A 26460-nucleotide genomic window follows, 5' to 3' on the forward strand; every position below is an offset into this window, starting at 1 on the left:
TTTGCACATGGTCTAGTCACTATTAACCCTCCTCAATCACACCAGCCTTGCGTGTGTGTATATGCATACACACACACACACACACACAAACACTCATGTGTTTCCTACACAAACTGAGGAGGAGGGAGGTCTCCTACCCCTTTCCAGCATGATTGTACAGAATGATTCCAATGCAGAGGGTTACAGTCCCAGAATGCCTTTAAACTTTTGCAGGGCTGAGAATTGGGTCATTTCCTGGGGAACTTCTTGACCAAACTTGGGGTAGCTCCTCACCCCCAATGCAGGCTTTTAAATTGATAATCGCCTGGGGTGAGAAAGAATCGCCTCCAGGTGATCACACAGTAAAACGCTGGTCAAATTCTCCTCTCCCCCTCCCCTTTCCAAGGATCTGTGTATATAAGAGAGGAGGGGAAAGAGTTTTGCATATCAGAGATTCCTCAAAGAGTAGAGGATGACCCCAATGGGAGCATAAATTTTTGTCAGCTCCAAGCCCAGTCATTTTGGGCTGGAAAGGAGAAGGGGGGGGGCATCAGAAGTGAGGAACAGAAGCAAAGCCAAAGCACGTGGTAGAGGGGGAAGGCCTGGGCTGCAAGCCTATTGTCTGTTCTATTTATGACATTTCAGAAATAAATTTTGTTTCATAAATCATGGGAATATATGTATTGTAAAGACTGGCATGTGGGGGGTGTGTGTGTGCAGGAATTCTACTACCTTGTTTTAGGCCCAGAAAAATAAGGCTTGGGTGCTGTCGGTAGGAGAGGTTGCCAATCTCCAGGTGAGGACTGGAGATCTCCCAGAATCACAACTGATCTCCAGGCCACAAAGATCAGCTCCCATGGAGAAAAGGGCTGCTTCAGAGGGTGGACTGTATGGCATTATACCCCATTAAGCTCCAAGCCCTTGCCAAACCTCGCCCTTCCCTGGCTTCTTCCCCCTTCCCCCGTATCTCCAGGTATTTCCCAACTCTGAGCTGGCAACCCTATCTGTAGGAAGGAAAGAGCAGCCTTGAAAGTTGAAGGCCTGTCAAGTTTGGAAACTGGGCAGGGCTGCAAAACAACAACAAAGCTTATAAAGAGATGTGCCATTTTGTAACGCAGGTTTAGGAAACCCAGATGCACAGTGTAATAGCCATGCTTATTTGGAAGTAAATCTCCCCGTGCGCAGGAGGATGTTCACACAGAAGTGTTCACAGTGCATTTTTAAATCACCCAGAACTAAGCATTTCACTTAGATTGTCAATGGTAATTCCTCTCTTTCAAGCAGCATTCAGACAACACATACCTAGTAAATTAATGTTAAGGTAATTTCCCAAAGAAGGTGGGGTCTGCTCTTCCTTTCTGGGCCTGGCCAAAAGGTAACCTTCAGGAAATAATAATCTTCCAAAACAACAGCAGATACTGAGACAGCATTATACTTGTTGGTTTTATAATTAGTCAGTTTAAAGCAAATAACTGACTAAAAAATTAGCCTTCTCCAGTCATTTAACTAAAATTGAACACACACTTTCAGGACTGATTGAATACATTTTTACGATACCGTATCTTAAAAACCAAATCTTTAAAACCCCAAATGGAAAATGCAAGTGAATTAAAGCAGGGTCCACTGGAAAGGGGGGCAAGACCCAAACGGAAGAGGTTCATTCAGATTCCAGCAAAGGGCTTGCTAAGATAAAGAAGAAAGAGCGCTATGGTCTACCTTACAGGACTGCTGTGAAGATTACAGAAATCATGTATGTGAATTGGTCTGAGCGCTCCAGAAACGCTATATACATTATCAGGATTTTGGAAGCAAGGACTCAAAAAGAGATCCAAAGAAGCTTGAATTTCATAGCGTAACCTAAAACACTTGCTTCCAACTAGGCCTATAAAAGCTCCTAGTCCGTAACAAAATTTACTAGTCTATATGATTCTACAGACCACTCTTCTTACAGAATTGACTAGATAAACAGGGAGAAGAAAAGGGGGAACGGGATGCCGAAATGGCGCAGGAGCATTCTGAGCCGAGCCGCACTGCCCACAACAGAGGCAACTCGGCCAGTGCCCACATCTGAGCTGGGCAGCCCTGCGGTACTGCCAAGGTTCAGCTCGGCTTGCTTCCCCACAGGGAACCTGCCTAGTAAGTTAGGGGGCTTATCCACCCCTAATCTCAAGCGCCCCACAGACTCACCCCATTGCAAGAACTCCATGATGTATTTCTCTTGGGCCAGAGGGGAAGTGCTCAGTTCGTGGTGCACGCAGAGGAGGAGATCCACCAACGTCTCCAGGCCGACGACACTCCGGTCCAAAGCCAGCTCCTCTAACTTCTTCAGTCGCACCTCGGCTGCCATGGTGGGTAGCAGAGGGGGGTCGAGGGCCACCCCAGCGGCTGCTGCGCCCCCAGCCGCATCCAGTGATGGCTGGCTAGAGGCGTTGGGGCCTAGGCCAGGACGGACCCCCCTGGCCCCATGGGGGGCGCAGTCATCTCCTTCCTGGGTTGTCAACCCGGCTTCTTCGAGACCACCAGCTGCTCCAGAGTGCCGTGGAGGGTGGAGCCGGATGCTGGGTATGCCTGGATGCACAGGCGCAAGTCCCCAGGTGTGTTCCAGGTGGGCCTGCAGTGTTCTGGGACGTTTGCAAAAGGTGAAGCCGCTTGCTCCACACGCAGCCCTCACACCTCTCTCCCTCTCTCTCACACACACGCCTCGCCACCCTGCATCTAACCCCTGAAAACTCTCCCCTCCCTCACCCCGCAGCCTGCGCTCTTTGCCACGCTCTTTCTGTCACACGCGCGCAAACCACTTTTACCGTTCCTCACCTGGCCTCTTCCCCCTTCCGAGCGCTCACACCTTCGCTCCTTGGCGCACGCCTCTTTCTTGCTAGTGCTCCACCAACACACCCATGCTCGTCCCCTGAACGCAGACACACACCCCAACTTCTTCTCCTCCCCCCACAAAAATAACCACACTGGGGCTCAGCCAGCAGCAGCCTTTCTTGGACCTGCAAAAAACAATTATTTGGAGGTCCCAATTCTACCCCGGGCAGCCCCAGCTCCTCCCTTGCCGGCTCGCTCCGCCTTTACTCGGGGGCTCTGCTTTCCACGAACTCACCCCAGGGCCCCCTTGCAAACCGCGCCCAGGCCTCGCCCGCCTGCTTGTCTCTCCCCAGCCAGGGAGGCATCTGTGTGCCAGGGGCCAGACAGCCGCAGGCAGGCACAGACAACTGAATGCCCATGTAAAGGTCCCAGGAATGGAGCTAGAGGCCAGGAGGGAGTGAGGGGACCGGCCTCCTATTTAACTCCTTCCTGCCCCAAGCCAGAACTTGAAGCCGATCTGGCTGCCGCCAGCTGTTCACCCTACAACGCCCCAGGTTCTGCTAAAACCCTCTAGCTGCAGCACAAAACATGTGGCACACAACTAAGGACGCTCTGTGTCCATTGGCACCTCCTGGTCCTGCACCTAGAGCCACGAATGCAGACCTGGATCCTGTCCTGGCCCATAAGCAGCACTGAAAGGGTGAGGGAAACGTGGGCTCTGTGCCAATCTTGCAGCCCAGCCCTGTTCCCCCCCCCCCCCCGAGAAACAAGTCCCATTGATTTCCCTGGGACTGACTTCCAAAATAAGTAAGGTTGAAGACAGCAGTCTTAAAACTAAACAGTATCTAATCCGTATGCAAGTACTCTTCAATGTGCCTGTTCTAAATAAAAGAGATTACGTCAAATTCATGCTGAAAACTAGTGAATGCTCCCAGTTGCAAAGCGGCTAGTCAGTAACAAAGGATTCATTAAGGCCCGAAAACTCCAGCTCCTTCAAAGGGGAAGAACAGGGCAGCCTCTCCAGCCAAGCCTCTTAAATGGACTGGTAGGGATTTATTTATTTACTTCCTTAAGCGATTCACCAATTCCCTCTCCTCCATTTTTATCCTAGAGTCTGAGCGACCCGGGTTCGAATCCCCACTCTGCCATGGCAGCTTGCTGGGTGAACTTGGGCCAGTCGTACATTCTCCGCCTGACCTACCTCACAGGGTTGTCGTTGTGATAAAATGGAGGGCACTGTCAGATGGGCCCCACTGGGAAAAAGGCAAGACATAAATGAAACAAATAGATTTAAAAAATGAAAATGAATGCCACGTGCCGAGGGAGATGGGACTGGCTTCCTGGAGGCTGAGCCCATGGTGGATTGGCCCTTCCTGGAATGCATGGGAGCCTCAGCAAAGAGACCCTTCTGCTTCAACTGGGGCCACAGCCCGGCTGCCCGAAGGACTGCCACCATTCCCACCTCTTCCAGCTGGCTGGCCTCCACTGAGCTAAGTTTAGAACAACAGAGACATTCCTGGAGCTGAAAGGGAGGGAGGGAGCAGCCAGGATTTTTGCTTGCCCGGGGACAGCTTGTGCTTACTAACTCCCCCCCCCCCTTCCCTCTGTTTAAATTTATATCCCTGGCCTTCTGGCTAGTGGGGGCCAGGCCTGCTGGACTTGTTCAAGCTCTCTAGCTTTGCAGAGAACCCGTTCTACATCAACTTGAGCGTGGAATACTGGCATGGTACAGTGCAGGGGGGGAGCAAGGCTTTGACCCCACCACCACCCCCCCCGGGAAAGAAAAGCAGGGTAAAAATACTTAAATGAAATAAAGAAAGGCCAGCCTTTGTGAAGGTCTTGGTTTCATTGTGAGGGAAGGGGCCATTGTCAGGCAGCATATATACTACAAAATTTCACAGATGATGATGATGGTGGTGGTGGTGGTGTATTTATAGTCCACCTTTCTCACTGAGATCCAAGGTGGATTACACAGTGCGAGCAAAAATACAATATAATCGAACAGCTAAATGTTCAATGAGTGAAGTACAATAATGAACAGCAGTCTGGACAATCACAGAAAGAGATACATTAGGCTATGGTAGCAGAAGATCTGGAAAAACAAGCATAAAGACGAGCATCGAGATGAAATCTTTCTGAAACAAAGCATAACTAATTTACATGGCATGTTTAGCAATGTGGAAACTTCCTAGTAGGTGCATGTCTACATCAGCAGACAGTACCCAATAGCATAGTGTATAGTCCCTATCAAGGCATCTCTCTGAGCTACTTCTAAAAAAGTAGGTAACTACTTGCGGCACACCTCTACCAAACATCACCTTTTTCCTCCACTGCTGAAACTCATTTGCTGTATGCCTTCACACTGCAGTGCCCTGTCCTCTATTGTCTTAAAAGCCCAAGAGATGTTTGCTTTTTCAGTTAAAGATATCCTGGAAAAAAAAAAGCCTAAGTGCTTTACAAGACTCTATCAACAGCTGCAAACATTAACCAGCACCAGCGGTGTGTGGTGGGACATTTGCAGTCATGCTCTGCGTGGGGCCTTAGCGTCCACTCACATGGATTCACATAGGATGCATGCTAGAAACAAAATCCATCCATAGAGATCTAACTTCTAAAGGAGACAGTTAAGCATCAAAAAGTGACAAATGTTAGCAACTCACACAAACGAAATGGTAACACGAGTGAAAAGCGAGACAAAATAGGGCCAGCTGTTTCTTAGGGACGAGGACCAGAAATGAGGGACCGTCACTGGTCAACAGGGACGGCTGATGTAAATGTGAATCCCCACCCCCATACAGAGAAGCTTGGCTCAAGGCTCAAGCATAATTTTTTTCTGAGCCTGGTACAAACACAGCACCACTGCTCCGCAGTTCTTTTCTATACAGTCTGATGAATCATAAAAGAAAAAAGTCCATTTTATTTCGGAAACAGACCATGTCATTGTAACGGGCTTCTAAATCACACGGGCCTGGTAAAGGGTACCCATGTGAACAGCAGGTCTTGGCAACTTATTTCCCCCCACCTCCCCCTGCGCACACTCCATACCTGGGCCCTGGCTTGGCTGGGCCCTTCCTTGAGGAAGGGTGGCAGCAGAAAGAAGAGAGCTGTGACGCATCTGACGAAGAGAGCTGTGGCTCTCGAAAGCTTATGCTACAATAAAGTTGGTTAGTCTTAAAGATGCTACTGGACTCTTTGCTATTTATCAGAAAGGACATACATTATCAGATCTACTTGGGCAGGCGATAAATAGTGTGGGTGAATCAGAGACTAAGGCGAGCGGAAAAGAAGTCAGCGATGCTCGGCAAGATCAGGGGCAATTCTTACCCTGCTCTTTCATCCCAAGATAAATAATTTTGCAAAAAATAAAGAAGCAAGGTTTTTACCTCTGGTCAGTAGCACTTACAGCTTCCAAACAAAAACACACCATTCTACAATGGATCCTAGCAGTAGACACCAAGCGGATATAACAGAAACACACCTGGAATATGTTGTCTGGGCAAACAGGAGGTTGTTACCCCAGGCTAAAGCTGCTTGGATAATAACTCTTTGCTTCAAACTCAATGGTTTCTGACCCTAGGCTAGCTTCTGTGTGCGGGAGTGACACCTTGTGTTTGTTTTGGATATTGCAGCCTACCTGAACATTTGGGGAAGGGTCAGGAAAATAAGAAAATAAAGGCAACAGCAGGGTTCACCATTTATATCACACTTTTGTGGTACTTCACTTACTTTATTGCCCTAATCCTTATTAAGAGCACTGTAAGGTAGGCTAGTGCCCTGACCCGGCTAGCCCAAGCAAGCGCAATCTCATCAGGTCTCAGAAGCCAAACAGAGTTGGCCTTGGTTAATAATTTGATGGGAAACTTCCAACAAAGACCAAGGTTGCAGAGGCAGGCAATGGCAAACCACCTCTGTTAGTCTCCACCACTGCCAAGGTTGGCCAGTATTATTATTTTATTTAGAAAATGTATATGCTGCCTTTCTAGAGACCATGCTAGGAAAGGTGGAAGGTAGCAGGAAAAGAGAAAAGACCCAAAATGAGATGGCTGGACTCAATAAAGGAAGCCACGTCCTCCAGTTTGCAAGATCTGAGCAAGGCTGTTAATGATAGGACATTTTGGAGGTCATTAATTCATAGGGTCGCCATAAGTTGGAAGCGACTTCACAGAATATATCCAGAGGAGTTAGCCATGTTAGTCTGCAGATGCAAAATAGTAAAAAGTCCAGTAGCACCTTTAAGACTAACCAACTTTAATGAGGGATAAGTTTTGAGAACCACAACTCTCTTCATCAGATGCATCTGACAAAGAGAGCTGTGGTTCTCAAAAGCTTATGCTACAATAAAGTTGCATCTGACAAAGAGAGCTGTGGTTCTTGAAAGCTTATGCTACAATAAAGTTGGTTCGTCTTAAAGGTGCTACTGGAGTTTTTACTATTTCACAGCATATAACACACTAGAGATCATATTATTATTGGTGGGGAAGGAGGAGCAGAGATTTATTGAGATGAGAGATTTACTTAAGGCTATCATCTGAATTCATAACAGAAGTGAGCTTTAATGGGGGTCTTGCTGGCTTCCGGCTCCAATTTTTAGCAAAAGTGCTACTAATGCTAGATAGTGAAGGAATGGTGGCCTCTGAGGATATGTATCACCTGAATTCAATATTTATATGCACCAAAGATTAAATTTTGCATCTGGAAGCCTGATTCCATTATACCACACAAGAACAAGATGCTAGTCCAATAGCTCCTTAAATACCAACCAGATTTCCAAAGAATGAGCTTTTAAGCATCAAAGCTCCGTGAAGTTTATACCCTGGAAACCTTGTTGGTCTTTAAGGCGCTACTAGATTCAAATCGTACTCTTCCACAGCAGACCAACATGTCTACCCACCTGAAACTAAGACCCAAATGGGGAAGTCTTAATTGATGCTATTTTATTCTGTTCTTCGATGAGAAGCTATAATTTGACATCCCTATCGCATGTGATTTTAAAAGCCACATGTTTTGCGCTTCCTCCTGGGCCACCAGTCGCCCTCCAGGAAGTTTGTTTATTTATTTCCTTCTCACCAACAGAGACCCAAAGTGGCTTCTGTCATTCCCCTCTCCTCTGTTTTATTCCGGAGGGCCAATTCAGTCCTGCTCAGAATGGCCTGCGTGGGAATTCTGCCATCTTATCATCACAACACCTCTGTGAGGCTAGCTGTTGTTGTTGTTGTTGTTGTTATTTATTGTCCACTTTTCTCACCGAGTTCCAAAGCGGGTTACACAGCACAAGTGAAATGCAATATAATCAACAGCTAGGATATTCACTGAGCAAAGTACAATAAGGAACCACAGTTAAGACACTCCGTGTACAGATGCAATAGGGTATGGGAGCAGAAAATTTGAAAAGAAGCGTAAAGTCAAGCACGGAGATGAAGTCTTTCTGAAACAATGCATAGCTAATTTACATGGCATGTTTAGCAACGAGGAAACTCCCTCGTAGGCACATAGTTAGGCTGAGAGAGAGAGATCGGCCCGAAGTCCCCACAGTCAGCTTCATGACCGGTTAACACTCCTGCCGCTACATAACATTAATATCACCAACACCTTCTTATATATAACTTTCTGGGATGCTGTGAGCCAAGATAACATACAGCCAACACTGACTGTTAGGTGGAAATGGAGGTGGAATATTTTTCATTCCCAGCCATAATAACATTCCACTGAAACAAAATTAGAGTAAGAAAAGCACCCTGCGGATTTAACATCTCCTCCCACCAGTTACAATCAGACTCTAACACTTAATCAACAAAAGTTATAATTGACTAATCTACTGATTTACAGTGCCATCGTAAGCAGGTCTGCTCAGAATCCTTCTCAAGTCTATTCAATGGGGCTTACTCCCAGGAAAGTGGATTTAGGATTACACTGTAAAGCTCACAGACATTCTCACAGTAAGCTTTGCATTTTTAATTTTAGAATACAAATTTAATACAGGACTAATAGAAACAAAACTTTAGAAACCAAGAAAAGTCGTGCGGTAAAAAATTATGAAATTAGCTGAAAACAGTTCACCCGGCCAGCCCCAGAATAATTGCCTTCCGTAAAGGCCAGTCTTGGGATGAAATCCTGTTAAAAAAGCACCATTGCAGAAAAAAGTTTGTTGTTACTGGTTGCCTCTTAGAAAGTCAAGGCACCCTACTACACGTCTAAAATCCCACACAAGGAATTAACGTGCAGCGCACTGCAGTGTGATATGCCAAGCTAAGATAGAAAGACTTGCACGGAGGGTGAGATTCTGAGAATTGCACTCAGTCCTGGAAAAGCAAAAGAGCGCAGGATGCTACGGGGAGTTCTGCAAAAGCTGCCCTTCTTCTAATCCCATCCTCTGGTCCCCTACCAAACAAAACTTCCAAGAAGAATCAAGAAAGGGCTGTTGTAACATGTAACCTAACCTCTTCCAGCTGTTATTAGGAATAGCCTTAATAGCCCAACTTAATTCCTCTCTTCAGAAAATCATATTTAATTAAACGTAAGTCTGTTTTCAGAGTGTCTTCCCAACTGGAGTGCGTGGCGGGGGGGGGGGGCATCCCACACTGTCTTGCTATAATCCACCTTCCCCCATCTTCAGTCAGCTCTTTTGCAAACCTGCTTTCCTTCAATCTTTTAGTAAAGGACATAGTCCAAATGCATTAGCCCACCGTTTAGAAGGAACGTGTGCGTTTTCCTGCCCATCCACATCAACGTAATTCTTTTGCTGTCGATCCCTCGTGCATGGTGGGTGCCCGTTTACTGAGGGCACTACCCAAGGGCTTATAACACAACCCCTGTAATTGCTATAAAGATCCATTGCTGCTTAACTATTTCCATTCCAAGTTTTAATAGAGCCATTATAGCATCACAGCACATGTATGAAGAAAAACACAAAAGGGGGGGGTTGCCACAATATCCATGACAACCACACACCCCTAAAGCCAATGCAGATGTTACAGTTCTACAGCACCTGCAAAACGGAGATGTTCTGCCAGGCCTTTGGCTGAGTGCCAGCGGGTGTCCCCCTTCTTCCATCTAAGAACACCACTTTTTCTGGGGCTGCCCTCGGCCATCTACTATGCCCATATACGGACTCCCAAATATTTATTTAAATAGCCTGTGCCTGGACTATTTTAATGACTTTTTAAAGATTATTGATTTTATGGTTTTGTGATTAATTCACTGTGTTTTATGAATGTTGTTAGCCGCCCTGAGCCCATTTGTGGGGAGGGTGGGGTATAAATCAAATCAAATCAAATCAAATCAAATCAAATCAAATCAAATCAAATCAAATCAAATCAAATCAAATCAAATCAAATCAAATCAAATCAAATCAAATCAAATCAAATCAAATCAAATCAATCTGCTGCAAAGTAGCTTTGAAAGGGAAATTTTCAAGCACAAGTTGAAAGAAAAGCGCACAGAAGATTCTTGTGTGCAGCCTATGGGGGTGGTGTGATTGTGTGAACGCAGGCTACTCGGCTAGCTATGGCTAGGTAGGAGCCATCAAACCAGGACTTGGACATTGGTGCACTAACCACAGTCTGTCTTAACTAAGGCTCTGTGAGATGTCTGAATGTAGACATTCAGGTATGGCAATGCCCTCCGAGGCTGCAAAGAGAAGGAAGGAAATGAAAACAGAATTCATCAAGGAAAAAAATAGATTTGAGTGATTGTCTTATGAGGTGAATTCTGGTTTCACAAATGAGCCATGGTGATTAGAGCCATCTGCATTCACACAATCACATTAACTACAGAACAGTCAAGAGTCCAGTTGCACCTTTAAGACTAACCAACTTTATTGTAGCATAAGCTTTCAAGAACCACAGTTCACTCTATCAGATGCATCTGACGAAGAGAGCTGTGGTTCTTGAAAGCTTACGCTACAATAAAGTTGGTTAGTCTTAAAGGTGCTACTGGACTCTACTACTTTGCAACTACAGACCAACATGGCTAACTCTGGATCTATTAACCACAGAGTTACTTTTGCATGGCACTTCTGCAATGACTTCCTGGCCTCCCACTGAGGTAGGTCTAGCCCTAGAATTCCTGCTGGGGGCCAAGAACATGGGGTGAGTATATTCCAGGAGTGAAAACATGTACATACAGGAATTGGAGATTGTGCGTGCCTAGCAAGAGTGTTGGCGTGGCTAGTTTTGCACATGCAAGCCTGCTGAGGGTGACAGCAGGACTGTTCTCGGAATTGAGAAAACAATCAGGCGCAAAAGTTTATGCCACAAACAAATCTGTATATGATGCCACAAGATTTTTTTGCTTTCATTTTTTCCAAAGTCCAAAAGGGTAAGCTGGGCATAATGCGTAGCACTCTGAACCAAAAGGAGTTTTGTGGCATCTTAAAGACCCATAGATCTATTGTGGCAGATACGAAGTGGACTGTAGCCCATCAGCTACACAAAAGGTGTTTTCATATAGATGGGGGACAAAATGTGAACGGGGTGGTGGTGGTTAGAAGGCCATGACATGAAAGTGATTTTAACAATGCCCCCCTCTCCAGCAAGTAATGTTTTAGGTGGGTAGCCGAGTTGGTCTGCAGTAGAACAGCAAGATTTGAGTCCGGTGGCACCTCAGATACCAACAAGATTTTCAGTGTCAGCTTTCAAGAGTCAGGGCTCCCTTCTTCAGACACGAGTAGGAATCGAGATCCCTGAGCCTTTATATCCTAGCCAAAGGCTCATAGAATGGCAGGATTTGAGTCTAGTGGCACCTTCGAGACCAACAAGATTTTCAGGGTATAAGGCTTTCAAGAGTCAGAGCTCTCTTTTTCAGATACCACTAGAAATCTTAGTTTTTTCTTCAGATGCCAGGAGGAATCTCCATTCTTGAGATTCCAGGACTCTCCATTCCTTCTCCCCGTGCCAGTAAGATTCCCCATTCCTTCTTTGGGATCCAGGAACCTTCCATTCTTCTTGAGATTCCAGGACTCTCCATTCCTTCTTCCCGTGCCAGTGGGAATCTCCATTCCTTCTTTGGGATCCAGAAACCGTCCATTCTTCTTGAGATTCCAGGACTCTCCATTCCTTCTCCCTGTGCCAGTAAGATTCCCCATTCCTTTTTCGGGATCCAGGAACCTTCCATTCTTCTTGAGATTCCAGGACTCTCCATTCCTTCTTTCCGTGCCAGTAAGATTCCCCATTCCTTCTTTGGGATCCAGAAACCTTCCATTCTTCTTGAGATTCCAGGACTCTCCATTCCTTCTCCCCATGCCAGTAACATTCCCCATTCCTTCTTCGGGATCCAGGAACCTTCCATTCTTCTTGAGATTCCAGGACTCTCCATTCCTTCTTCGGGATCCAGGAACCTTCCATTCTTCTTGAGATTCCAGGACTCTCCATTCCTTCTCCCCGTGCCAGTAAGATTCCCCATTCCTTCTTTGGGATCCAGAAACCTTCCATTCTTCTTGAGATTCCAGGACTCTCCATTCCTTCTTCCCGTGCCAGTGGGAATCTCCATTCCTTCTTTGGGATCCAGAAACCTTCCATTCTTCTTGAGATTCCAGGACTCTCCATTCCTTCTCCCCATGCCAGTGGGAATCTCCATTCCTTCTTCTTGAGATTCCAGGACTCTCCATTCCTTCTTTGGGATCCAGAAACCTTCCATTCTTCTTGAGATTCCAGGACTCTCCATTCCTTCTCCCCATGCCAGTAAGATTCCCCATTCCTTCTTCGGGATCCAGGAACCTTCCATTCTTCTTGAGATTCCAGGACTCTCCATTCCTTCTCCCCGTGCCAGTAAGATTCCCCATTCCTTCTTTGGGATCCAGAAACCTTCCATTCTTCTTGAGATTCCAGGACTCTCCATTCCTTCTTCCCGTGCCAGTGGGAATCTCCATTCCTTCTTTGGGATCCAGAAACCTTCCATTCTTCTTGAGATTCCAGGACTCTCCATTCCTTCTCCCCGTGCCAGTAAGATTCCCCATTCCTTCTTTGGGATCCAGAAACCTTCCATTCTTCTTGAGATTCCAGGACTCTCCATTCCTTCTTCCCGTGCCAGTGGGAATCTCCATTCCTTCTTTGGGATCCAGAAACCTTCCATTCTTCTTGAGATTCCAGGACTCTCCATTCCTTCTCCCCATGCCAGTGGGAATCTCCATTCCTTCTTCTTGAGATTCCAGGACTCTCCATTCCTTCTTTGGGATCCAGAAACCTTCCATTCTTCTTGAGATTCCAGGACTCTCCATTCCTTCTCCCCATGCCAGTAAGATTCCCCATTCCTTCTTCGGGATCCAGGAACCTTCCATTCTTCTTGAGATTCCAGGACTCTCCATTCCTTTTCCCCGTGCCAGTAAGATTCCCCATTCCTTCTTTGGGATCCAGAAACCTTCCATTCTTCTTGAGATTCCAGGACTCTCCATTCCTTCTTCCCGTGCCAGTGGGAATCTCCATTCCTTCTTTGGGATCCAGAAACCTTCCATTCTTCTTGAGATTCCAGGACTCTCCATTCCTTCTCCCCATGCCAGTGGGAATCTCCATTCCTTCTTCTTGAGATTCCAGGACTCTCCATTCCTTCTCCCCGTGCCAGTAGGACTCTGGATTCCTTCTTCGGGATCCAGGAATCTCCCATTCTTCTTGAGATTCCCATGCCAGTGGGTCTCTCCATTCCTCCTGGTATCTGACTCTCGAAAGCGGGATGCCCTGGAAATCTTGTGTGCCTTGAAGGTGCCACTGGCCTCCCGCCCTGCTGTCCCAGAAATGAAGTTTCCTCCGGACCAAAGTGCCTCTTCAGCCGCGGGGGGCGAGCGGGGCGGCCCTGCCGCTGGGCGGCTTCCGCGGAGGGCCGGAGCCCTGGGGCCGCGCTCTCCTGCGGCCGCGCCCGTGCGCGTCGAGCGGGCGAAAGAAAGGGAGCGCCGGGCGCAGAAGAGGAGGAGCCGGCAGGGGAGAGGAGGGGAGGGGAGAGGAGGGGCGGGCGGGCGAGGGGGAAGAAAAGTTGCTGGGGGGCGGGGAGAGGGCAAAGGCGAGTCGGGGCGGGCCTGGCGGGGAGGAGGAAGCGCCGGGGCGGGCGGGCCGGAGGGATGGAATCCGCGGGGCCGTAGGCGCGGGGGGCGGAGGATGCGGAGAGGGGCCGGCGGCGGCGGCGGCGAGCGGCGCGGCTAGGGCGCGCGGAGGCCCGGCCGAGGGGAGGGCAGCGGCGGGCGGCGGCCGGGCCGGGCCGGGCGGGGGGTTCGGGCGCCCGAAGATGGCCTCCTTCCCCGCGGAGCCGGCCGAGGCCCCGGGCGGCGGCGAGGCGGAGGCCGCGGCGGGCGGCGAGGCGCGGCAACTTCTGCAAACTTTGGCGCCCGCCCCCTCGGCGGAGGCTCCTCCCGGCGCGGCGCCCGGGCCGGGCCCGCCGCGCTTCTCGCCGGAGCAGGTCTCGTGCGTGTGCGAGGCGCTGCTGCAAGCCGGGGACCCCGGGCGGCTGGGCCGCTTCCTGGGCTCGCTGCCCCCGGAGGAGGCGCGGCGGCTGGAGGCGGCGCAGGGCGCGGCGGGCGAGAGCCTGGCCAAGGCGCGGGCGCTGCTGGCCTTCCAGCGCGGGGACTTCGGCGAGCTGTACCGCCTGGTGCAGAGCCGGCCCTTCGGCGCGCCCCACCACCCCTTCCTGCAGGACCTCTACCTGCGCGCGCGCTACCGGGAGGCCGAGGCGGCGCGCGGGCGGGCGCTGGGCGCCGTCGACAAGTACCGCCTGCGCAAGAAGTTCCCGCTGCCCGCCACCATCTGGGACGGCGAGGAGACCGTCTACTGCTTCAAGCGGCGCTCGCGGGCCGCCCTGCGCGACTCCTACGGCCGCAGCCGCTACCCCAGCCCCGAGCAGAAGCGCCGCCTGGCCCGCGACACCGGCCTCTCGCTCACCCAGGTCAGCAACTGGTTCAAGAACCGCCGCCAGAGGGACCGCAGCGGCGGCGGCGCCGGCACGCCCAGCAAGAGGTGAGGGCCGGCCGGCGAGCCTCCGGGGGCGGGCGCAGGCTACCCGCGCAGCAGCCCGCGGCCTGGGGCCGCCCTCTGTCCGGCGCGTTTGCCTCGCCCCCGGCCTCCAGGGAGCTCTCCGGTTTTAACATTGATATGCCGCCTTTAGATCATTCTCCTCCCTTATATCCTCACAACAGCCCTGCGAGGTAGGTTAGGCAGAGAGTCTGAGACTGACCCAAGGTCACCCAGCAAGCTTCCATGGCACAGCAGGGAATCACGCCTGGGTCTTCCCAATTCTAGTCCATCAAGGCTGCTTATATCATTCCTCCCGTTTGTCCTCACAACCCTGCAAGGTAGGTCAGGCAGAAAGTATGGGACTGGCCCAGGGTCACCTGATGAGCTTCCACAGCAGAGTGGGCAATCAAACCCGGGCCTCCCAGATCCTAGTCCCGCACCCTGGCCGCTATGCCATACTGGCTCCATGATTTCTCATCCTCCATTGTGCCCCTACGACAACACTGTGAGGTAGGCTAGGCTAAGAGAAAGGGTGGCCTCACCTTGCCCAGTGACCGTTGAGGAGGGAACTTGAATTGTCTGATACTCAGACCACTACCGCCCCATCCCACATTGGCGCTCTTCGTGCCTTGTTTGCTAGCTGCCCAGGGGCAGGCCCGTGATGGAAGCAGCGTCTGGGGCCTTTGGACTGATCCAGTAGGACTCTTACACACATGCTTCCAAACACTTCATTTAAAATGAGAAGCAGTGTGGCTTTAGAAATTGTTACCTTGGTGGGAAGGAGGGACCCGAGACACTCACCCACTCAAATTTGATAGGGGACCTTCCAGTGAAACCAGGTAGGTTCTGTCCACCTGTGCAGAGGATCCGTGAACGTTCAGTGGAACCCCCCTCCCGTAAGATCTAGACAAACTTGTCTAGATCTTGACATTGTCCCAAATTGTAAGGAAATTGGTTAAGCTTTCTTCCAGCAAGTGTGAATTGCAGTCTTACAGAGGATGTCTACATTTAGGGAGCGCCTTAGAAAACATTTCAAAATTCTGCCTGCTCACCAAAAGGAAGAAAAACACTTGAAACGCTTAAGGAAGCCTAAGCGTTCCCTCTTCTGTTCTAGATGGTTCTTAAAACATACGGTAGCAACACTTAGCCTTTGAGTGCCCCTGGAAGCCCCCCTGCCATCTAGTACCCTAGGCAATTGCCACACAGAGAGGGAAGCAGGTGTGAGAGAGGAAATTGTGTGAGATTAATGGACACAGAGGGAAAGTGCACAGCCACTTCCAGTGGACACAGCCACTTCCAGTGCTTTTCTTACAACTGCCCTGTAAAGCAGGCTGGTTTCATTATCCCTCACACTACAAAATGGGCTCTGAAGCTGAGAGAGGGACTTGCCTGAAGGCCGCTTTATGAGTTCATAGCAGAAGGGTGATAGGAACTGAAGGATTCCAAGATCACCGTCCTGAAAGTGAGCTCCCAGCCTTGGTAAGGAAATTTAGACAAATCAAGGAGGGCGTCCCTAAGGGGAGGGGAGGGGAGTTTGTTGTTTCTGACCGTTCCGCAATGGGTCACTAAAGCAGGAATTGGGAACCGGAGATCCCAGAAGCACCTCCCATGTACTTGGTGATTTAGGGAAGACACACCTACAAGAATGCAAAAGAGTTAGACGGTCCTGGAAGGGGGCTTCTCCCAGCTGCCTGGCCTGGAGGCAGGAAAGGTCTCGCTTTGCTAGCCTGCACCCCCTCCCTTGGCAAACAAAAGGGAGAAACCACTTAAGCTTGAAAGAGTTCCAGCCCATTCGTCTCTTAAAGGGGAGGAGAACAGGGGAGCTGGCTTATCCAGATGTTGCAGCAGCTGGATCCCCTTCTCCCGATCCTAGCCTATATCTTTGTTCCAAAACAGCTGCGCAGAGTAGCAGCGTGGAAGGGTGGGCTCCCAGCTCTTCCCCTTTGTTGTGAAATGTGAATCCCTGCTGGCTCCGACTTCCCTTCAGCTTTCTCCTTCACCCTGCCCCTCTCCCCGCCTGAAGAATGCAGAATGCTTCCTTTGCCTCTTAGTCCGAGGCCTGCTTCTCACAGAGACAGGCAACGTGGGCCTGGGCTGTGCTTCAGAGTGTAGATAGGGGAGTCACACATACACAAATAATCCCCGGCATCTAGGAAATGTAGTTTGTTGGGCACAGAGTGGACTTTACCATGGTATGCTAGTCGCGAACGCAATTCTAGGAGCCCTTTGCTTGCCATCTGGTGCAGCCCAGACACAGTTTGGGTACCTCCCTGAGATGAAGGCTTAAGTGTTTGACCTGATGCACCAGCAAATTCAGCAAAAGTATACAGGTGGTTTTGAAGGGAGTTTGTAAGAAACGTGCATTCTTCTCAGAAATGAAGGAGCTGTTGCCTGCTTGTATATCTCCTTCAACGTTAGGGCCTAGGCCTGGAAAGAAGTAGCTTATGGGGATGCCTGATCTGAGGGTCAGAAATAGACCCTTTGGTTGGGACATCATGAAAATCAGGAGGGTGAATGTGTCCCCTTTGTAGAAAGCTCGAGCAGTTCTTTGCACCTCTGCTTGGCCTTGGCTAGCAGCTAAACAATTGCCAAGTGCTTCCTTTGCCCCCCAAACCTACAAAATTACCAGCTTCAGAAAGTATAACTTGCATATGTTGCCTGACACTTGCTACTAGAACTTTGCTTGGGTTACAAATGTCATACATTTCTTGCTCTGGCAGTACGGAGGGGAGGGAGTGTTGAGTGAACATGGTAAGGGTTAAAGATTATTTGGTTTATCCTTCTGTGTCCTTCAGCTCACAGTGTGTATCCTGCTAGTTATTCAGTCTGCTTCGGTCATTTGGTGCAACAGGCATTTTCCAATTAAAGCAACAGGCCAGTCAACCAATTAGGGCACATTCACATGTACAAAGGAAAACAATTAGTGACTCCAGTAAAGATTATCCAAGTGGGCAGGTCTTACTGTCTGGAGTGCATTAACCATTATTCTAAACACTCGACAGAGCTGGGCCTCTGCAGGGGTCTGAATTTTTAAAAACATCTCTGTGCAAACAGGACAGCTATCATGCTCCCTGTTTGGAACTACCACAAGATGTCACAGATTTCTCCCCTTTTCTGTTTTCCAGAATTCTGAAAACTGAAGAGCATTTAAACCTTCAAACAAGGGGATGGTGTTTCTGTTGATTCCCCACTTCCAATTTGGATGCTTTACTGTTCTTGAGAGTCTTGAGACCAAAATTTCAGGGGACTGCGGAGGGGAGTGGGGTAGTCCTGCTCAATGAGGTCCACAGATCATGGGACCTGCTATTCTGTAAACAAGCTTGGGGGATTCTTAAGTTCACCTACTCCCTCATCTCTCCATGCCTGGCCCCCTAATTAAAAGCTTCACTTTTGCAGCATATCACAGCTTGTCATTATCTCTGATCAGATTAAATGAGAGTTTGGAATCTGTCAGGGAACGTGCAAGACAGATGGCCTTTTTGCACAGAACAGCAAACTATGGTTTGCTGAGAAAATATAGAGACACTCTCTCTCTCTTTTCCAGTCCACCAGATGTTTGGATAGAATTTTGGTCCCTCACTGACTCAGATTTTATCCAAGAGTCCAGGAGTCAGTGAGGTATCGCCTTACTGTGTGGCAGCTGTTTGCAACTGGCCAGTTGTTATCCTGTCTGCGCTGATACCACCTAGGTGTTTAGTTAGCCCTTTTGGAATTGCATCTATTGCTCCTAGGTTTGTTTCTCCTGGAGATGCTGATCTTCAAATATTAGATCTTGATTCTTTATTATCTTTTCAGTCTCTTTTCCCTCAATTCCATTGTCACCTGGGATCGCCACATCAATCCATTTGAACTTCTTACTTTCAACCACACTAATATCCCGAGTATTATGTTCCAGCTTCTTTGCATTCCATTACTACTACTACTACTACTACTACTACAATTTTTATGCTGTCTTTCAACCCAAATAGATTCCCCCAGGTTGTGAACATAAAAACATTTGTACATTAAAACTGCATTTAAAATAATATACAAAATAATTCAGTAAATATATATAAACGCACTATACCAAAACCAGGCTGGAGGGCCAATAAGAGTTATTGGGAGTATGTCAAATGAAACAAAAAGTCTTCACATGTTGGCAGAAGGCAACAATAGCTAGAAACAGACAAATTTCCCTGGGGAAGGAATTCCACTACTTTGGTGCTACGACCAAGAAGGTCCTTTCTTGAGTTGCCCCTGTCTGGCCACAGATAGCAGGGGCACCCAAAGCAAGGCCTCCAAAGATGATAACAGCATAATAATATTTGATTTATATACCGCCCTTCAGGACAACTTAATGCCCACTCAGAGCTGTTTACAAAGTATGTTGTTGTTATCCTCACAGCAAACACCCTGTGAGGCGGGTGGGGCTGAGAGAGCTCCAGAGAGCTGTGACTGAGGTCACCCGGCTGGCTTCAAGTGGAGGAGTGGAGAATCAAACCCGGCTCTCCAGATTAGAGTCCTGCCACTCTTAACCACTACACCAAACTGGCTCTCAATGACAGGAGTGGACTGATAGGTTCATATAGGAGAAGGCGGTCCTTCAGGTATGCTGGCCCCAAGCTGTAAAGGGCTTTAAAAGTCAAGAAAGGAGTGACAAGTCCACAGATTCTCCCAGGCTGGTCCATATAGCAGCAAGGCATGGCTTCCTGTTACATTTGAATCAAGCCCTAGTAAGGTGGGGCAGTAAAGCAGACCATATTCTGGTACTGTTCCTAGGAAGGTACAAGGTTTATACTACCATGGCAGGAGGAGTCTTGTCTCCTGCTTTGCTCTTCGTTTTTAACTTCTGTTCCACAGCTAAAATCATGGCTAGGATTTGTTAACCTGAAGCAAATGATTACTCAAACTCTGCCTTAGTTGTTATTTGGCTTAGCATTTCCTGCTTCAGAATTCTTCACTCCATCCCTTCTCTCCTACAGTGAATCTGATGGAAATCCCAGCACAGAGGACGAGTCCAGCCACGGCCCTGAGGAAACGGAAGTGGCGGCAGGGACTCCATCCACGCCTGAAGGGGCTCCTGCCTCCAGCGGTCTCTTCCTGCCGGCTGCCTGTTCCAGTGCCTCCTCCATCCTTCTGAATGGCAACTTCATCACAGCCAGCTCGCCAGCCATGCTTCTCAATGGAGGATCAGTGATCCAGACCCCCAGCGGAGGTGTCATTCTTAATGGGTTGGCTCTGGGGGATAATCAAACCATTACCCTCAGCCCCGTGGCAGCACCTAGTCCACCTGTCCTCCTTAATGGCTCCACTACTTTGCTGAGTGGCAAAACCCCAGCAGCCAACAGCCAGGAGGGCTCCAAGGGTCTGCAGGAGCCCCTTCCTCCAGCCACCGTCATCCTCGGCCCGGCAGCTCTTCAGGGGGAGGTGAAGTCCGAAGCGGCCGAGGCGCTAGCTTTTGGTGTGGAAGTGAAGTCGGAGGATGGGCCAGCGACCGCCCCACCTCTTTTGTCCCTTCCTGACACCTCGACCCTCCTATCTGACCACAAGGGCACCTTGCTGACGGCCGTTCCAATGTCTCAAGTTGTCCCCTCAAATGAAGACACCTCTGCAGCTGCTCAGCTGCCCCCGGCGGTTCAGCCTGCATCTACATCCAGTCCCCAGATTGTTCCTCTTGCTAAACTAGTCCCTGGAACTCAAGCCCTGTCTAGCCCCCAAGTAACAGTGGCAACAGTTGGTGGACAGGTCACTTTGCCGACACAACCTCCTGCTACCGCAGCTGCAACCCTCCTTTCCATTCCAGGGTCCTCCCCAGCCCAGGCTACAGTCTTCCACGTTCCTGCCCCATCACTGGTCCCCATCACCCAGGTTTCACCCCCCTCCCAGGTAGTGCCTTTGTCCCAACCCATTTCAGGGTCCCAGGTGCTTTCCCCATCTCAAATGGTGCCTGTGTCCCCCACACAGATTTACACAGTACCCCAGGGGGCCTCTGGCCCTCAGCTGGTCTCCCTCCCCCAAGTGGCCCAAGGATCCCAGATTATTTCTTTGCCCCAAGTGGTGCCCACCTCCCAAGTTGTGACACTGCAACAGGGTGTGGGCAGCCCAATCCAGATCTTGACAAGCGCGGCCCCCATAAAAGTGGGGCCTATGGCAGGGACACCACAGGCAACAGCGTCAGGTGGAAACCTCAGCCATAGCAACGTACATCTCATCAACACCAACGTAAGCATGACGGCGCTTCAGCTTCCGGGCACCACACCAGGTAACTACTGTGGATGCAGAGGGAAGCTTTAGGAAGTGGTTTTCTAGGGATCAGAGCACTAAACTAAGGACTCTCTCAATGCAGTGTTAGGAGCAAAGTGAGGTCTAGGTACCTTCTCAGGTATTAAGTTGTAGGTAGCCAAAGCAAAATCTGAAAACAAGCCAGTATTAGAACCAACTAAAACCAACACAAAACCACTGGAAGTATTCAAGTTCTACAGGACTTCGAGTGCAGCATCCTAATTTTACAGATAAAGGTCACACAACCTAGTTGCATACGTGGCTGGCGGCCCCAACAACGTTAGTGTCAAACACAGACAATAAAACCCAGGGCTTTTTTTCAGCTGGAATGCGGTGGAATGGAGTTCCAGCACCTCTTGAAAATGGTCACATGGCTGGTGGCCCCGCCCCTTGATCTCTGGACAGAGGGGAGTTTAGATCTAAACTCTCCTCTGTCTGGAGATCGGGGTGGGGCCACCGACCATGTGACCGTTTTCACCACGGGTGATTTAAACTTTAAAAAACTTCCCCCTTGTTCCAGCTGACCCAAAGTGACGTCATTGTGCGGTCCTGAGTTCCACCACCTCTTTTCCCAGAAAAAAGCCCTGCTCAAACCAAACCAACAGAAGCAGAATTGTCAATACCAAAACAGACTGCCATTCAAAATATTATTAAAAAATCACCCCAAAACATGGGGTAGGTGGGCTCAGTTGTAGAATACACATCCTCTAGATGTAGATGGTTCTAAAGCACATCCCTTAGCATTGCCAACTGAAAGATTTTCAGATGACTAAAAGTTGGTCGGGCAGGCTAGCTTAAAGAAGAATGTTTAGTGTGTGGGGAAATGCAGAAAGCCAGGGTTCCCCTGGGGTTCTTACCTGGCCTGAGATAACAGAGGATCTTTCCTTGTTCTCTCTCTCCAACCTAGGGAACATCCTCTTGACTAACCCAGCCACCGGCAGCGGCACCATTGTGACAGGAATGGCTCTGCAGCAAGGCAAACTCATTCTGACGGCCACCTTTCCTGCCAGCATGCTGATGGCACCCATCCTCTCGGGTCCGACGGCTCCAGCCTTGGCCGTCCCCATTAAGCAGGAAGTGGTAGCAACACCGCCGGCGGCTCTGGAAGACAATGAAGCCGAGGCCAGCAATAGCCTGCTGCTCCCCGGGATCAGCCCCGTCCTGCCTTCTGGTGTCTCCTCTCTTTCCGCCTCAGGCAGCCCCGGGTCACCTGACTTGGCATTCAGCACAGACTCTGGCCAGACCAACCTCCTCTCAAGCTTCTCCCAGCAGGACAGCCTGGGGGCGGCCCAGCAGCAAGTGGTGTGGTCCAGCCCAGTCAGCATGGACCTCCAAGGTCCCAACTCTGAGGGGCTATTTGAAATGGACAAGGGCCCCATAGAGGAGCAGAGCGGCCTGCTTCGGCTCCCCGAGGGCGAAGGCCTCTTGCTGGATGCCTCCGGTGGTGACCCCATGGATCCCGAAGCGCTCGACTCTGACGAGAAGGTACTGACCCAGCTACAGTCGGTTCCAGTGGAAGAACCTCTGGACTTGTAAAAAGGGGGTGGGCTCTAGCAAAACGAGGGGAGCCTGAGCTTCCTCTCCTGCCTGTGAAACGGCTTTCTCACCCAGAATCCATAACTCTTGCTCCTGCCAGCTCCCAGACCAGTTGCTGATTTGGGAATGCTTAGAAGTGCCTTGATAAGGGAAATCCTTTCCCAGATACTCGTTCTGCAGCCTTCCTCCCCACTTCCTTCTCTTAGGACTGGGATTGCATCTTTTTGGGAGGGGGAACAAAAAAACCCTACACTACAGCACAAAAACGCAGGGGCAATTCCTGCCTCACCCCGCTCTTAACAATGTACAGCAATGTCTGAGTGACTCCTTGTGGTTGCCAGCAGAGTAACAAACGTGGTTTCTGCTTGTTTATTGGAAGACGAGAAGTCTCTGGGACCAGGAAGGGCCACCTGGACTTCTTTACCCAACCAGGGGTGGCGTTCATTCCCTGCTAAGACTATCCAGCAATTAGACATCTTTCTAGTGTCTTCTGCTTGTGACCCAGCATGGAAAATCAGGAATCTTTCTGTCAACCGCCACAGTGGAGGGGGGTGCACTTATATCAAGAGTTAAACCTTCTTTTCCCCTCACATATGGTGCTACGGATGGGGCTCAGTCTCTGGCCTGATACCCAAATCCCACTTCAGAGGGGCAGGGAGAATCCTCGTATCCCCCTGTGCTTGGTTCCTGTTTTGGTTAGGGAGTCGCTGGACTTTTGGAGGGGGGAAAGGGTGTGTGCTTCGTTCCTTATCTGCTTTTTAGTCCGGTATCAGTGCAATCATCTAGAATTGTGTGTACCCCCCTCCAGGCAAGCATTGTAAATTGGCACCAAAAATCAGTGCAGTCTTGCAGTAGAGTATAGTTGTGTTTAATTCCTCCGTGGCAGAAATTCCTGGCTAGATCTCTCCCCCCCCCCCTTTTTTTTTTTTAATTTTTATGGGCCAAGGCTTTGCCTGTAGAACAGCTTCCCGGTAATTAGTAGGGGTTAAAGAGGAAAGGAAAGCTAGGACAAATCACTTCTGTGAGGAACTTTAATATATATGAACAGTACAGAAGTGAGGTAGTTTATACAGGGTTGTGTGTTGCATTCAGCGTCAAGTATTCCTGCCCTTAATGGTACATACAAAATGGACTTCAACTATGAATTTTCAGTTTCTTAAGGCAGGGTAGAATGGACTCTAGCTGTATTATAACAGCCACCTATATTTGCGATTGATAGTAGGAACCATATAAATTGGGGAGAGGGAGGTATTGCCTACATGAGAGCTTCTGTAGCACAGCAGTTAAGTGGGTTGGCTGCAAATCAGCACTCTACTGGTTTGAATCCCACCACTGCCACGAGCCCAGTAGGTGGCCTTGGGTCAACCACTCCTCTCAGCCCCAGCTCCCCAGCTGTATTGCGGGGATAATAATAACACTAACTTGTTCACTGCTCTGGATGAGGCACTAATCTGTCTAGAAGAGCAGTATATAAGCACAGTTGTTGTTATAGTTATGTTCTGCTTTTCAGGGTATTGAGTATAACTGTAGTGCCCTTTCAAAATATGATTGCGAGATGTATTGTCGAAGGCTTTCACGGCCGGAGAACGATGGTTGTTGTGGGTTTTCCGGGCTGTATTGCCGTGGGCTTGGCATTGTAGTTCCTGACGTTTCGCCAGCAGCTGTGGCTGGCATCTTCAGAGGTGTAGCACCAAAAGACAGAGATCTCTCAGTGTCACAGTGTGGAAAAGATGTAGGTCATTTGTATCTACTCAGGAGGGGTGGGGTTGAGCTGAGTCATCCTGTAAGAGTTTCCCAGGGTGTGGAATGCTAATGGCGGGAGGCTTCACTGTATCCTGAGGAGGTTCTTTTGCATATGGATTGGTACTTGATGTGCTAATCTTCTCTGCAGGCAAATGGCTACTTTTTCAGGCAAATGGCTACTCCAGAAATGAAATCCGAAGAGCAATCAAACCCAGGATGAATCAAACAACCAAAGAAAAACAGTCTCCCACAGGAAAAGTGTTTTTGCCATATATCAAAGGAATTACTGATCAGATGGGAAAGCTTATGAAAAAGCATAACCTTCAAGCAGTATTCAGACCCACCCGAAAAATACAACAGATGCTACGATCAGCAAAAGACAGTAGAGACCCCCTAACCTCTGCAGGAGTATACCGTATACCCTGCAGCTGTGGACAAGTTTACATCGGGACCACAAAGCGTAGCATCCAGACAAGAATAAAAGAACATGAAAGACACTGCAGACTTGGACAACCTGAAAAATCAGCAGTGGCTGAACATAGCCTAACTCAAACAGGGCACAGTATCTTATTCCAGGACACCAAAATACTGGACAACACTTCCAACTACTTTGTCAGACTGCACAGGGAAGCCATTGAAATTCACAAGCATAAGCAAAACTTCAACAGGAAAGAAGAAACCTTAAGAATGAACCGAGCGTGGTTGCCAGTTCTGAAAAACACCAGGCTAACAAAACATTCTATCCCTGACAATAGCCCTGCAGAGAAGATTAGCACATCAAGTACCAATCCATATGCAAAAGAACCTCCTCAGGATACAGTGAAGCCTCCCGCCATTAGCATTCCACACCCTGGGAAACTCTTACAGGATGACTCAGCTCAACCCCACCCCTCCTGAGTAGATACAAATGACCTACATCTTTTCCACACTGTGACACTGAGAGATCTCTGTCTTTTGGTGCTACACCTCTGAAGATGCCAGCCACAGCTACTGGCGAAACGTCAGGAACTACAATGCCAAGCCCACGGCAATACAGCCCGGAAAACCCACAACAACCATATGATTGCGAGGTCGAGTTCATTCTAATTAAATTTCTATTGAGACCAGTGTTTCCTCTAAAACTTTCAGATACTAAAATCAGCAATTGGCCTGGCATTTTAAAAAACAAGAGAAGAAACATATATATAGCTATTTAATCTATTTTTAGAAGATGAAAGCATTTAAAACCTCTTTCCCCAATTGTTTCTGTAATTCAGCAACAACTCTTCCCCCCCCCTTTTTTATATTTAATGGTCTTTTTTATCATGAGGATAAAAAAAAGGAAGTTTTTATATTTAAAAAAATTGTGTAACGTTTTCTCACACTACATCCAAATAGACCGTTGCGGGACCTCAAGCAACAGATGAGGTTGTCATGAGTGTTCTTAGGGCCCTCGCGTGGGGGTTGAATGTCAGTTCTGTCCCAGTTGTGGTATGAACTTGGTTCTTTCCTTAAATGAAACAGCCTCCATGGAAGTTTCTCCAGCCACTGTGCCATGATCAAGTTTCTCGAACCTACTCCACCATCCATTTCCCCTCGCACAAAAAATTTTTTTGTTTTTTGGCTGCATTGTTAAAATATGGGGCTGTTTTCAGAACCTCAGGACTGAAGTCTTCCTCTGAGGCCAAATGGTGTGCCCTCTTTACAGAAGGCTGATAGATGGAGGAGTTAGCAGTTGGGAGTTCTTCAGTCAATCACTTGGCACGTTTCATGATAAAGAAACGGGAATCCATCACAATTTGATGTCTGTGTAGATGGAAATGACTTCACAACTGCCAGATGATGGACTAGCACTTCCTTCCCACCACTCTCTTCTCCGTGATGGGATTTAAATGGAGCACTTCAGTCGCTGGAGTGTACCCTGTCTTCCCAACTAGGTACTATAAGATTACACCTTTCTCTCCACAGTTTGTGAGGAACAATCATTTCTACAAGATATTTTTATATCTTTTTTTGTTTTTAATGTGTATTTGTGACTTTTATATATATTTTATATATATATTATATATTTTATCCTAAGACTTTGTACGTGTATATGTTTACGATTTTATTACCGTATCAAGTGGTGCTGGAAATCCACTAATAATGGCAGGAAGAAGAAGAAAAGGTAACGAATGCAGCTTATCTTAACTTTTTTGGTGGGGGTGGGGGCACAGATTCC

At 48.8% G+C, this 26460-nt stretch overlaps 2 protein-coding genes across 6 annotated transcripts in view; one reads left to right on the plus strand and one right to left on the minus strand.

Moving 5' to 3' along the window:
• DMPK (DM1 protein kinase) overlaps window positions 1-3192 on the minus strand; it is a 29464-nt gene extending 26272 nt beyond the window's left edge. For 2 of the 5 annotated variants that reach the window (XM_054999491.1, XM_054999492.1), the window contains exon 1: window positions 2167-3192. In XM_054999491.1, coding sequence (XP_054855466.1) covers window positions 2167-2326 — 160 coding nt within the window. In that variant the 5' untranslated portion in view covers window positions 2327-3192. The remainder of the gene's footprint in view (window positions 1-2166) is intronic. The other 3 variants (XM_054999490.1, XM_054999489.1, XM_054999493.1) reach the window with 3 other exon arrangements.
• Window positions 3193-13974: 10782 nt separating this feature from the next.
• Window positions 13975-25040, plus strand: SIX5 (SIX homeobox 5). The gene is made up of 4 exons (XM_054999597.1): window positions 13975-14723; window positions 19682-20961; window positions 21889-22466; window positions 24409-25040. Exons 1-4 carry the CDS (start codon window positions 13999-14001, stop codon window positions 24478-24480), a joined length of 2655 nt encoding a protein of 884 aa, XP_054855572.1. The 5' UTR covers window positions 13975-13998; the 3' UTR covers window positions 24481-25040.
• Window positions 25041-26460: the final 1420 nt, after the last annotated feature.

Source organism: Eublepharis macularius, chromosome 15 (assembly GCF_028583425.1).
Source record: "Eublepharis macularius isolate TG4126 chromosome 15, MPM_Emac_v1.0, whole genome shotgun sequence".
Classification (NCBI taxonomy): Eukaryota; Metazoa; Chordata; class Lepidosauria; order Squamata; family Eublepharidae; genus Eublepharis; species Eublepharis macularius.

Coding starts and splice junctions, on each gene's coding strand:
- SIX5 (XM_054999597.1), top strand. CDS start 13,999: ATGGCCTCCTTCCCCGCGGAGCCGGCCGAGGCCCCGGGCGGCGGCGAG. Junction 14,724..19,681: donor GCCGGCACGCCCAGCAAGAG/GTGAGGGCCGGC, acceptor TCTCTCCTACAG/TGAATCTGATGGAAATCCCA. Junction 20,962..21,888: donor GCTTCCGGGCACCACACCAG/GTAACTACTGTG, acceptor TCTCCAACCTAG/GGAACATCCTCTTGACTAAC.